The following is an 11274-nucleotide window of genomic DNA, read 5'->3' as shown; positions in this document are numbered from 1 at the left end:
ACTGAAATCTTCCTTGGCTCCTAGTGGGTGCTGAATTGGGATTTGGGTGATCTCTGATTTGCACCACATAGCAGGAATTTGCTGGTGTATTAAACAGCCTACGGGCTCCTGCTGCCTGCCACAGATGAGAGGACTTCCCTGCCTGCAGCTCTCTCTGCCAGGCTCCCTGCCCTGTTTTTCCATCACACAGTTATAACTGCAAACGCACACCCTGCATTGCCACCCATACTTGCTCCGTGTGGCTCTGCACACCTATGCCTCTGTGCAGGTGTCCTACCCTGGTCTGTGCGGCTCTCCCTCTGGACTCTGCTGCTCCCTCGTTCAGCATTGCTGACAAATGACCCTCCAGGATACTCTTGGCAGAACCAATTGATTTTTCTTGCCCCCCCAGGAGCTTGCAGCACAAACAGCTGCTCTATTGATCGTGAATGTTAAGTTGCAAATAGCACATCCGCACCCCCTGTACGGGCAGCTGCTGCTGCTGGTATTAAACATGGCAGCTGTAGAGACAGCATTGCAGAGAACACTCCCCCCCCCCCCGCCTCCAATCCTCATGGGCTTGGAAGAGCTACACACAGGGCTGCCGAATGCAGAGTACATGGGCTTTGCTAAGCAGGTCTGGCCAGATACTGTAGGGGCTGAAAGGAAGCCAAAAATGTTAAGGATACACATTGGTACTGGCAGACCTGGAGCTCTGGGTGGTGGGTAGAGAAGCACCATGCTCCCATGGTCCTTGAGCATCAGCTGTGTCCCTCAGTCCATCTGTATCATCACCCCCCATCTGCCCCAGTGTAAAGAAGGGGTTTAACCTACATTAAATCAATTGATGGGCTAACGCCTCTCTGTCCCCCATCCCCATCTTTCTCTGATGCCCCTACCTGAAAAAGGCAGCTGAAACATCTGAAGAAGCTCAGCAAATAACCACCAGAAAGTCTGACCCTGGAAACGTGCCTCATAGGAAGAGAGTAATTAAATTTTTTCGGAGTGCAGGAATGGAGTGTTGTTTACAAATACCTTTGCTGGAAGAAAAAAATCTGGCATTGCGGGGTGTGGTAATCTGTTAGACAAAGACTTGGAATGTAATGCCGAAAAGACAAAGAAGGTGCTTTATCTTCTCTACACCTCAAAGAGACATTACAGCAAAACTGCAGGCTTTTCTGAAAAAGGGGCTCCAGTTTAAATGGGTTGATGCTGGGATGACTGGGTGAGGCTATCTCATCTCAGGCATGCAGTAACCTTAGAAAGAAGTCCTGCCGGCTTTCAAGTCCTTCCAGCCTTGGGAGGCAGCGAGGTCATTGTGCCTGCTTTGATATCGCATGGGTTAATATACCCTGCAGCAGCTTGCTGAAACCTCTGCAGGCCAGGTAAAGCGTTAGCAGTGGCAGAACTGTTAGGATTGTATAGATAAACCATCCAATAGTTTGCTTTAATTATGACAATACAAATCTGTTTGCTTTACGCAGTGTTTGTCATAAGATGAAGTATGGTTACCAAAATTATCATGTAGACTAGTCTGTATATAATAGCAGGCCAAGAGGTTAGAAGAGGAAGGGTTTCCGGGTTGGGTAGGAGGCACAAAGTAAAGCTACCAGATAAACAAACCATAACTTCTGTCAAGAACCTATCAACAGATTCCCACCACATGCTCTGCGAATGGGCAGCTGTGCAGAGAAGTCCGTCTGAACCGGCGTCTTGAGCACCGCCGTGTTTTCCAAGTGATGCTGACAGGACGGCATTTCCAACTCTAAATAATATCAATCAAGAGAGGCCTGCCCTGGGAAGCCAGGATTTGGGCAGTCTCTGAGCTATCCAAAACGTCAAGGGGTTGGATACTGGGCTTTGGTCTAGGCTCCTGTCTAATGAACTTCACGAATGAATTTATAGGGGTCCTTCTCTGGCTGGAGAGATCCTGCCTGTGAGATCAAAGGAAGGATGAGCCAATGGCTGGGCTCTGGCCCAAGGCTTTCATGCCGTGCCCTATTCTGATATGGACTTCCCCTGGGCAAGTCTCTTGGGGGAATCTGTTTAACTGACCTGCAGCAATCCCCACTTTTCTCTGTCTGTAGAGACAAACAAGCACTTCTAGGCCTGTTTTAGATGCCTCTTTTGGAGGAGATGAAAGTAAAGCTGCTCTGAGTAAAACCTTGGCTCTTATTTTGCTCCTGGGTGTTTGAACAACGTAGAGGGAATTTTGTTTGGTCGCTTTAAGGTCATGTCAGGAAAGTCCTGTTGGGGTCCACTGAGGGACGAAAGAGAAGCCAAGGGGTCTTCTGCAAGGGAGAGGGGCAAGGCCTTCAGGGCATCCCCAAGAATACCTCTTTTGGGGCTGGAGCTCAGACTAGTGCTTGCTCTTTGGCTGTTCCTACTGAGAAGAGCAAAGGTGACATGGTTGGGGGAGGTATGTTTGGATCAGAGCTCTTGATTGGTATTTTGACAAAATAAAACCTATTCTGGCAGATCTACACATTCATGGAGCATTGTACATCTCTACATGGCTGTCTGAGAGTCAGCTGGTGCTCGAATATACTTCCCTCCATGACCCATATGAGAACCAAACTCTGGATCACATTTGCCCACTGAGGAATGGCACTGCAGCCCATTCTGTCCTCTACGCATATTTATCTTTCAATGAACAACTTCAAGTCAGATCTCCAGAAAGCTCTCCTGAAGTGACCCCTTTCCTCCTTACAAGAGGCCTACATGCTGTACCACACCTACTCAATCACATCTTGTAGTCAAGAGCAGAGTGCTCGAGCAAAATCAGCTCTTCATGTCCCATTCAGCCCTTTTACAGCAGCTGCAAGTCAGAGGCTGGGTGGGTGACAGGGCTGGAAGGAGGCAGGTAAAGAGATTTCTTTGCCCAGCTCAAACGGAGTCAAAAGGACATAACATCAAGAGTGATGGGGGACATGCTTGTCCACATTATCCCTTTGTTTCATCTCTCCTTGTGGTCCTAAGCACGTTTCTTTTTTTCGGTGGGCTGTTGCCAAGATGGCCTTATATTTTCAAGTCAATGAAGAAAGCAGACCAGCAAGGGCTGCCAGTTGTTGAATTTCCTGCTATTAATGGAGCTTAAACTGAACATCTATGGTAAATATTTACCTTCGCTTTTCTGTGGCCCGGTGTTGACAGGTGATGGACAGCAGTCTGCTCTTCCCAATACGAAGACTTGTGTTTATTAAGACAAATACAAGAAGGGGAATGGAGCTGGGAGAGGGCTACTTACCTTCTCATTGGGATGGCAGAAGCTCCTCTCTGCGAGCTTTCACTGAGATTGCCGAGAGGTGAACAAGGACTTTCTCCTACCTGTAAACTCAGCTTTATTTCATCTGCCAGGCTCTTTCTTGTTGCGTGGGCAGCTGGAAAGGAGAACCTCAGTCCTGAGTTGAGCTGTTAGTTCTACATACAGCCGTGAAGGAAAAGCAAAATCACTTGTGTTAGAACTCAAACCCATACCTAAATTAACCTGATATCTGATGCTACAGTCAAGAATCCTGAAGAAGGATAGTTTCATAAACTAAGACCTTGATATACTGCCAGCATTGGCAGATTATAAAAACACAAAGAATCTCACACCCCTACCAGGGAAGTTTTGGTGCTTTTTGCAGCATCTGCTGGGTATACAGGAGGGATGGAGTCAGTTCTAAGCAAAGCTAGTTCTTTGCCCAGGGTAGAGGACTCTGCTGGTCCAATGTCCTCTTCGCAGCTTGGTATGAGACTGAAGTGTAGATGATTATATGGACAGCCGGCAGTCAGCAGAGGAAAACATCAGCCTGCGTATCTCAGAGAGCAGCTGACTTGTGGCTACACACCCTGTGATGGGAAAAACCTCAGGATGGCAGGACTTGGGACTTCTCTTCAGATGAGGCCTGGAGACCTGGGAACATACAGGGACAGGGTATTGCAGCAAAGGGATCAGGGATGGAGCAGACTGGGGATATGAGGAAAAGGAATTGCATGTGGGAAAGAAGGGATCAGAGAGATGGGAAGTGGGTAAGTATTGCAGTGGGTATTCCCCCCTGCATCGCTATTAGGTCCCAATAGCTGAACAGTACCCAGCACAAAGCACTGAAGTACTGCAGTGAAGTAATCAGTCATTTCTTGTGCTTGGGGACATGCTGCAATCTCCCAGTCTGCATCTACTTGGGATGCCCTGCAGAGCATGGGATGTGTGCTGTGACGTGACATTTCAGGTGGCACCATCTAGCATAAGCATCACCCAGCACTTCCCATGATAATCCTGCTCATCACGTAGCTAACATACACAACGGATACTGCTACTAGCCCATGAGCATGCACACCGCACCAGATCCCCTCCTGCACCCCCTGCACCCTCTTCCCAAGGGTGGTTGGACGAAGGCCCTCTTCCTCTTTCCAGTATGCAGGAGACCTTCCTGTCTTCTACCCCAAGACCACAAAAGCTCAGACGGCTGTGGGGAAATCACTCTTGTCCCTTTCCTGGGCCTCACCATGGGAAGGGGATAAAGTGCTCTGCTTTTAGTCTTTTTCTTCCTAAAATGGGAGTCTTCCAGCACTGATCCAAGCACTGGAATCCTCCCCAGAGCTCCTGTTTCGGGACTAATGATGCCCAGAAGGGGAAAAGCAAGCCAAGCCCTCATTTGTTTTCCTGTGTCATCCTTTGCTGGCTATCAGATCCCTGTGTTCCCTGGTTGCTTTCCCCTGTATTAGCTTCCTCATCCTTGTTCTCACTAGCCCTCCCCTCCGTGGAGCTCCACTTGTTGTTTAACCCATTGGTTCCCTCTCCTTTCCTTCCTCCGTTATTACTTTGTCTGGGGCTCTGGTTCCTCTGTAATGTCTTCCTCATCTTCCCCTGCCCCAGAGCAACTGTGGGGATCAGACCTGCCTTCTCCTCCCAAATCCTTGCCCAGAACCACTCCTGCCCTTACACCTGGAAGGAGGCAGCTGACAGGTACAGAATCGGCAGGGTGGCAGGCCAGTGTTTCTTCAATGCTAATGCAGGTGACCTGTGCTGATAGCCCTGACACGGGCAATTCCACTTTCCTCAGCCTTTCTGCAAGTGGAGTCTACACCTGCTAACAGTACTTATTAATGCTGATCAGGCTGACTAATGAGACTCTTGTGCACACATCTGAGGGACAGCAAAACCCAGAGGGACAAGGAAGGAAGAAATTGCCTTTGCACAGAGCTGCGCTGTTTCCTCTTTGCAGTTATCAAGATGGTTGTGGAGGGAGGGCAGAGCTTGCTCAGAGCCCAGGAGGAAGCTAGTCTGGCAGATAACCCCATGCGTGGAGTCAGGGGCTCCTTTTCTGGTACAGAATTGGAGATTTTCAGCTTTGCTGGGCCCAGATATGTTCGCAGTATGACTGAGGGCTGGCTGTTCTGCACCTCTGCCTTGCTACAGGTTTCTAGGCTGTAATAGGAAATGCCTTGCAAAGACAGAAGTGCTTGGAAACACGGGCTGTGCTGGATGCAACGCAGGTGAGACACACAGCAGGGAGAGAAAGAGGCTAAACTTTATTCCTGGATACCCATCCCCTGACATGCCAAAAGACTACAGGCATCTGTGTGCTGTGACTCAGGCAGGCGAGCTCATGGTCAGCAGAGATCTCTTGTCACAGGAATGGCTGAGATCCCGAGAAATACATGTGAGATTTTTCACAATCTTTTTTTGCTAGCCTCTGGGCAGCTGGTAGAAGAGGATGTTTCTAATTCAATTTATAGGACTTTAGACGCACAAGAGAGCCACAGCATATCAAAGAGGAATGAATGCTGTAATTCCCCTGAAAGGTCGGGGCTTTTTACAGAGCTCTTTATTGCTGTTAAGCTCGTTAGGGAATGCTGTATTCTGTCTACCGCAGACTTGGTGGTGGTAGCATGATATGCAATGCCCATCCATCCCTGTTACATCCATCCCAATTTCAGCCTCTGGGGAATGATCCAGATCCTCAAAGGCTGTTAAGTGCCTGATTTTGTTTGAAATCATTGGGAATTTGGCATCTAAATCTTTAAATAATCTGCATAAAAGACTGCCCTGGAAAAGTTGACTTGCATGTGTTTTACCTTAGCAGTCTCTGCATGTATTTAACGATGCATGGACTTACTCACGTTGCCCTTGGAGGCTTCCCTATTGTGTCATGTGTGGCTGTTCTCATCAGAGAAAGGGCAGGTTTGGGTAGGAACAAGACTATTGCAATCCCTGTTGGTGATCACTAAGAGGCAACCCAAGGAGATACCGTGAGCAGAGGGCTCGTGCAGATCAAGGGGTAAGAGACCTCGCCCCAGTCTCCAGAAACACAGAGAACTGAGGGAGGCTTCAGCAGCAATGAGAACTGGCAGGTGGAAGGTGCCCACCAGAACTGTGCCGTTTGGGAGAGTATTTCTGACGATAGCTGAGTTTTCGGTTCTGATTTTCAACTTTGTGCCCTGAGCAGAAATGGGTGACTTTTTAAATAAGACAGAAGTTTAGCAAGTGCTACACCCTGAGGAAAAGCAAGATGTGTAAAAAATATGGATTAAACAGAGAGCACAAAAAGTCACTGAAAAAATAGGCTAGTTTGTGAATGATTTAGCCTCTCTCCAATTTTTGGAGACTGTGTCCTTGATAAGGGACCAGATCCTGCTTTGGAGCTGGTATGAAATGAAGAAGGACCGCTGAAAGCTCTGGATAAGGCAATAGGCATTACCAAATAAAAAACATTGTCCAGTCTCAGGTGGCTTTTATGGGGAGTGAATAATACACTGACAGTAAAGGGAATTCAGCCTACTACAAGTTAAGTTTGCAGCAGAAAGGCAGAGCTTCAACTGAGACCCTGTTTAGGAACTTAAAAATCTAAGCAAATAATCTTAGAGATTTTATACTGACCTCAAATGAGCAACTCCACTGAGAAAGATGTTAAGACATTTCTGTATATGGCAAAAATACTGTTGATCGCAAAAGAAAGGGAGGTGTGAACCTGTAGCTTGTTGGAACAAAGAAGCTAAAATAAGCTATGCACTGAGCCTGCACTTTTCCTCCTGCTTCTCTGAAGTAGTCTTGGCAAAAGACAGTACTGTTAAGAGCTCTGTATATGTGGAACACATTTTCATTACAAACAGCTTAGATGGCATGGAAAGGTCTGAGAGTGTGTTGTGGGTTGGTGGGCAGGAGTTTTTGGGGTTTGCAGGAAAGTGCAGACCTTTGAGGCATAAAATATTTTCTCCAAATGAGGGGCTGGTGGAAAACGGTGGCAGAAATGTGAAGTGACCAGCCTGGCCGAGAAGTCAGAGCCTAATCCATGTGTGCTGATGCATCATTTAACAGTGAGCTGCCAAAAGAAGGTGGCATCGGCTGTTAGGTGCCTATGTCAGTGATTTACAGATGAATAAGGAAATAGATGAGGCAGAAGGAAAACACAGTACAATTGGGCCCTGGGAAGGCTCACCATGTTCATGGCCATGTCTAGAATGGGAAACAATGACCAGGACAACAGTCTTACATCCCATGGGAAAGTGCCACAGTGTTGGTGGCCCTCATCGCAACCTCTTAGAAGGAAAATCCCCTTCAAAGGAATAGAGCTCCCGGCAAAAGGGCACTGAGTCAGCTTGGGAAAGCCTCAAAGAGGTCACACATCTAGCAATGGCAATTGCTGTGCCCCAGGATGATCAAGAGCCTGAGTTAATGGACTGCAGCTGCCAGCATCATGCTGATGTTCTGGGTGAGACCTGCAGGTCCCTGCACTAGCCGACTGAACACTGCCCATTTGTAGATTGCAGATACGTAATTTTATTTCAGGCACAGGACTCAACTGCCCAAGCAGAAGTGAACGCTATGAGATACCTGAGGGTAGGGCCATTGGGGCAGTGCAGGACTTGCAGGAGAACCACAGTCCTGTGCAGCAGGAGCTAGAGGTGCGGTGACACCCCATCATGCCTACCATGGCACTAGGCACTGCTCTGTTGGCAACTGAGTCCTTCCTTTGGGGGACTTTGGTGCCAGATGAAGATACATGCATTGAAGTGTCTCCATGTGCAGGTGGTGTCTGGGGTCCTGTTATATACCTGGAGATTTAGGCAACATGGAGGCCAGGGTCACTCAGCTGGGAGGTCTCTGCCTCCATGAGCTGAATCACTCTCCATGGACTCCACTGCCTGGAACAGGAACTGGGACACCCAGTGCTCCTAGGGACAACTATACTCATCTCTGGATAGATCCTTGTATTGCAGTGATGTTGACTGTTCAATTTTTATTACCATTGGGTTGGTCAGGGAAACAGGTTAGGGGAAACATAGATGTGTTGCAAGATGCAAACTCTTGCAAACTCAGTTGCAAGAGGCAGTTTGAAGCATTGGTTATGTTGTGTTCCTGTGAAATGGAGGTGGCTGTCCCATGGTCAGACCCCCGGGGAGCAGAATACTCTAGGATGCCCTAGCTTGGACGAACCATAAAGCCCGCCGTTCTGAATGGTAACACCAGTGAGTGCCTGGAAAAGCTGTTCACTAGACTTGATGAATTCATAGTAGCCTTCCAGCTGGAGGGACAATAGGCATGAGAGTGAGGAGGCAGGGAGCAATAACAATAGTTATTGCTGTTCATGCTGCAGGTATTGCTGTTTTCCTGGAATAATTTTTTGTATTCGCATTGCATAATTGGTACAAAGTAATCTAAAACATTTACCCACCATTGTGGACAGAATTTTGTGGCATCCTTAGCCTCACATAACTTTTAAACATGGCTCTTAAATCATCCTAGTGACTTTGTACTGGGGTGAATTTCAACCTAGATGCCTGAGATGAATTCTTTTTCTGTCCTTGGAAGCATCAGCATTTAAGTGACTGAGTGGATGGACTGATAGTGGGAATTAGGACAGCAAGCCCTGATTTTACAACATGCCAGGAAGAAAAATCAAACAAGAGTAGTATAGCATCATAGTCTGGTTCTGCTTTTCATCTTGGCTGTTCTTCAGGGAGAGAGAGCAGAACAGCAGAGTTTGCTGGAAAGCTTGTTCATTTTCACAGCTTTTTTGTGTGCTTATTGGCAGTTTAGGAGATTTAGTGATCCAAATGAAGGTGGAACATATCCTTAACCTCTCCCCAAACCCAGACAATGTGTATGAAAACACATACACCCACATGTATTTTTTTCTCATAGCTGAAATAGTGAGAGGAGACTTCACTGCTTGACTTCATCTTCTCTGCCCTGAGAAGGTTCAGAAACAAATGAGTAGTTACTAGTGACAGGTGGGTTAGAATACTTTCTTTCCCACTCCATTGGCATCTAAAATCTTTGTAGTGGATAGCTCTGGAAACATCCCTCTTATCCTTTACTCTTAAGCACATGCCCAAGGCCCAAAAGCTTTCATAGAAAACAAAGATTTCCTGCTTTCTAAGTCATCCTAGGAGTGTCGCATTACAATGTCAAACATGAAAAGAAAACCACAGTAAAGAATTTGTTGCTAGCAAAATGTCTGTATTAAAATACAAAGAAAACTTTCCTGTTGGGAACAGTAATTAATAGACTCTCTTTTGTATTGGTACTAACAGCACTGCAAGTTCCATTTTCCAAACAGACCACAATGTTCTTGAGGAATAAATTCCACCACTGTCATTCTGAACCTCAGCCTAAAAAACAAAGAGGTCAAAGGCAATAGTACCGTGCATCCTAGCACTATTCCAGCATCATTACACTGGCTTACTGCAGCGTGTCCCATCAGATGTGGGTTATATCTGGACACTGCTTGGTGACGGCAAGCTCACAGGGCTTCCTATTGTGTTTGAGAAGGCGATGATGGCATTGGAGCCCTTGGAGTTCTTGTTCATACCCAGGATGTCTACACTGGTTTGCTCTGGCTCGGTTTTCCTGAAGATGTTTTTCATGGTTGACTGGAAGTTATTGGTGACAAAGCAGTAGACAATGGGGTCCATGCAGCTGTTGAGGCTACTCAGAGTCACTGTCACATGGTAGACGAGGAGGCTGACATCATGGGGCATGTCTGGGTTGATGGAGATTGCTACCTGTCGCACGTGAAAAGGAGTGAAGCAGATCATGAAGATGATGAGGACGGTGATAAGCAGTTGCACAGCTCTCATTCTCCTCTCCCGACTCTGGTGCATGAGACTGGGCTTCGACAGAGCACACATAATCCTGGTGGTGAAGAAGATGATTATGATGAGGGGGAAGAAGTACTCACAGACCATCAGGACCAGAATCTTGGAGAGGCAGCACGCAGCAAACTGTATTGCCATGGTCAGGATGGAGAAAGTCACCACAGTGGCAAAGATCCAAATGAAGACGCAGATCCCCTTGGCACAGGTGGGGTTCCTCCATTTACGTGAGGCCTCCACCTGTACGATTGCCAGATAGCGGTCAACGCAGATGCACGTCAAGAAGAGGATGCTGCAGTACATGTTGACAAAGTAGCCAAAGATATGAACCAAGGAGCAATTCAGGCAGTCCCCTGCACTGTAGAACATGATGATCCGGACAGGCAAGGAAAATCCCACCAAGAGATCAGTAACAATCAAGTTGATGGTGTAAATAACAGAGGTGGTTTTTGTCTTGGTACGGAAGCAGAAGACGTACAGCGCCAAGCTGTTCAGCACAACACCCACCAGGAAAATGATGGCATTGACTACCATCAGGGCAATCCACAGGCTGTAAAATTCTGCGTACAGTTCTTTGTCGGGGTGGATGAACTTGGAGAACAAGTAGATGCTGGAGTTGGGTTGCTGGGTGGAGTTGATAGAGTCAAGGGCTGGTAGTTGGGTGGAGGAGGTCGGCATGGTCACTGACTTCCCAGCGATCTGGAAGAAAAGAAACAGAGGTATATTGATGGGTATGTCAGCATTCCTTAGGGCTCAAAATATTGTCACGTAAGAACATTGTAACCAATGTATTTGTACATCCTCAGTAGTTATATATATTGCTGTACTCTCTGAGCGTCTCATCTGCCAATATGGGATTACCAATAATTGCTAGGAAAATACCTGGGTTTATAATTACTGTCTTCCAGTGGTTCCAGATGCATGTTTTGGAGAAGACACACAATCCCCACTTCAAGTTTCTCTTCCTCTGCCCTGTGCAAAAGTGGTTTTAAGGCCTGAGCAAGAACAGAGATGTGAACTATGCTGAGGGGAGCAAAGGAGAAGGGAAAGTCGGGGGATCTACACATGGTCACGTTTGAGCCAGCCACATGGCAAATGGCCCAGAGAAATAGAGGGGGTTGCTGAGTTCAAGCAGGGTGCATTGATGCTCATGGAGGGCACAGGCCATTTTCTGCTGTGACAGAGAGGGTCAGGCCAATATGAGGCTCCTAC

General features: G+C 47.2%; 1 protein-coding gene across 1 annotated transcript; it reads right to left on the bottom strand.

Annotated features, from left to right (window-relative positions):
• Positions 1-9412: 9412 nt before the first annotated feature.
• GPR20 (G protein-coupled receptor 20) lies at positions 9413-10773 on the bottom strand. Its single transcript, XM_050892583.1, has one exon. It carries the CDS (start codon positions 10738-10740, stop codon positions 9679-9681), a length of 1062 nt encoding a protein of 353 aa, XP_050748540.1. The 5' UTR covers positions 10741-10773; the 3' UTR covers positions 9413-9678.
• Between the last annotated feature and the right edge of the window lie 501 nt (positions 10774-11274).

This window comes from Gymnogyps californianus, chromosome 2 (genome assembly GCF_018139145.2).
Source record: "Gymnogyps californianus isolate 813 chromosome 2, ASM1813914v2, whole genome shotgun sequence".
In the NCBI taxonomy this organism is placed as follows: domain Eukaryota; kingdom Metazoa; phylum Chordata; class Aves; order Accipitriformes; family Cathartidae; genus Gymnogyps; species Gymnogyps californianus.
The sequence above is the reverse complement of the archived record's forward strand: the minus strand, read 5'-3'. Positions and strand labels throughout refer to the sequence as shown.

Coding starts and splice junctions, on each gene's coding strand:
- GPR20 (XM_050892583.1), bottom strand. CDS start 10,740: ATGCCGACCTCCTCCACCCAACTACCAGCCCTTGACTCTATCAACTCC.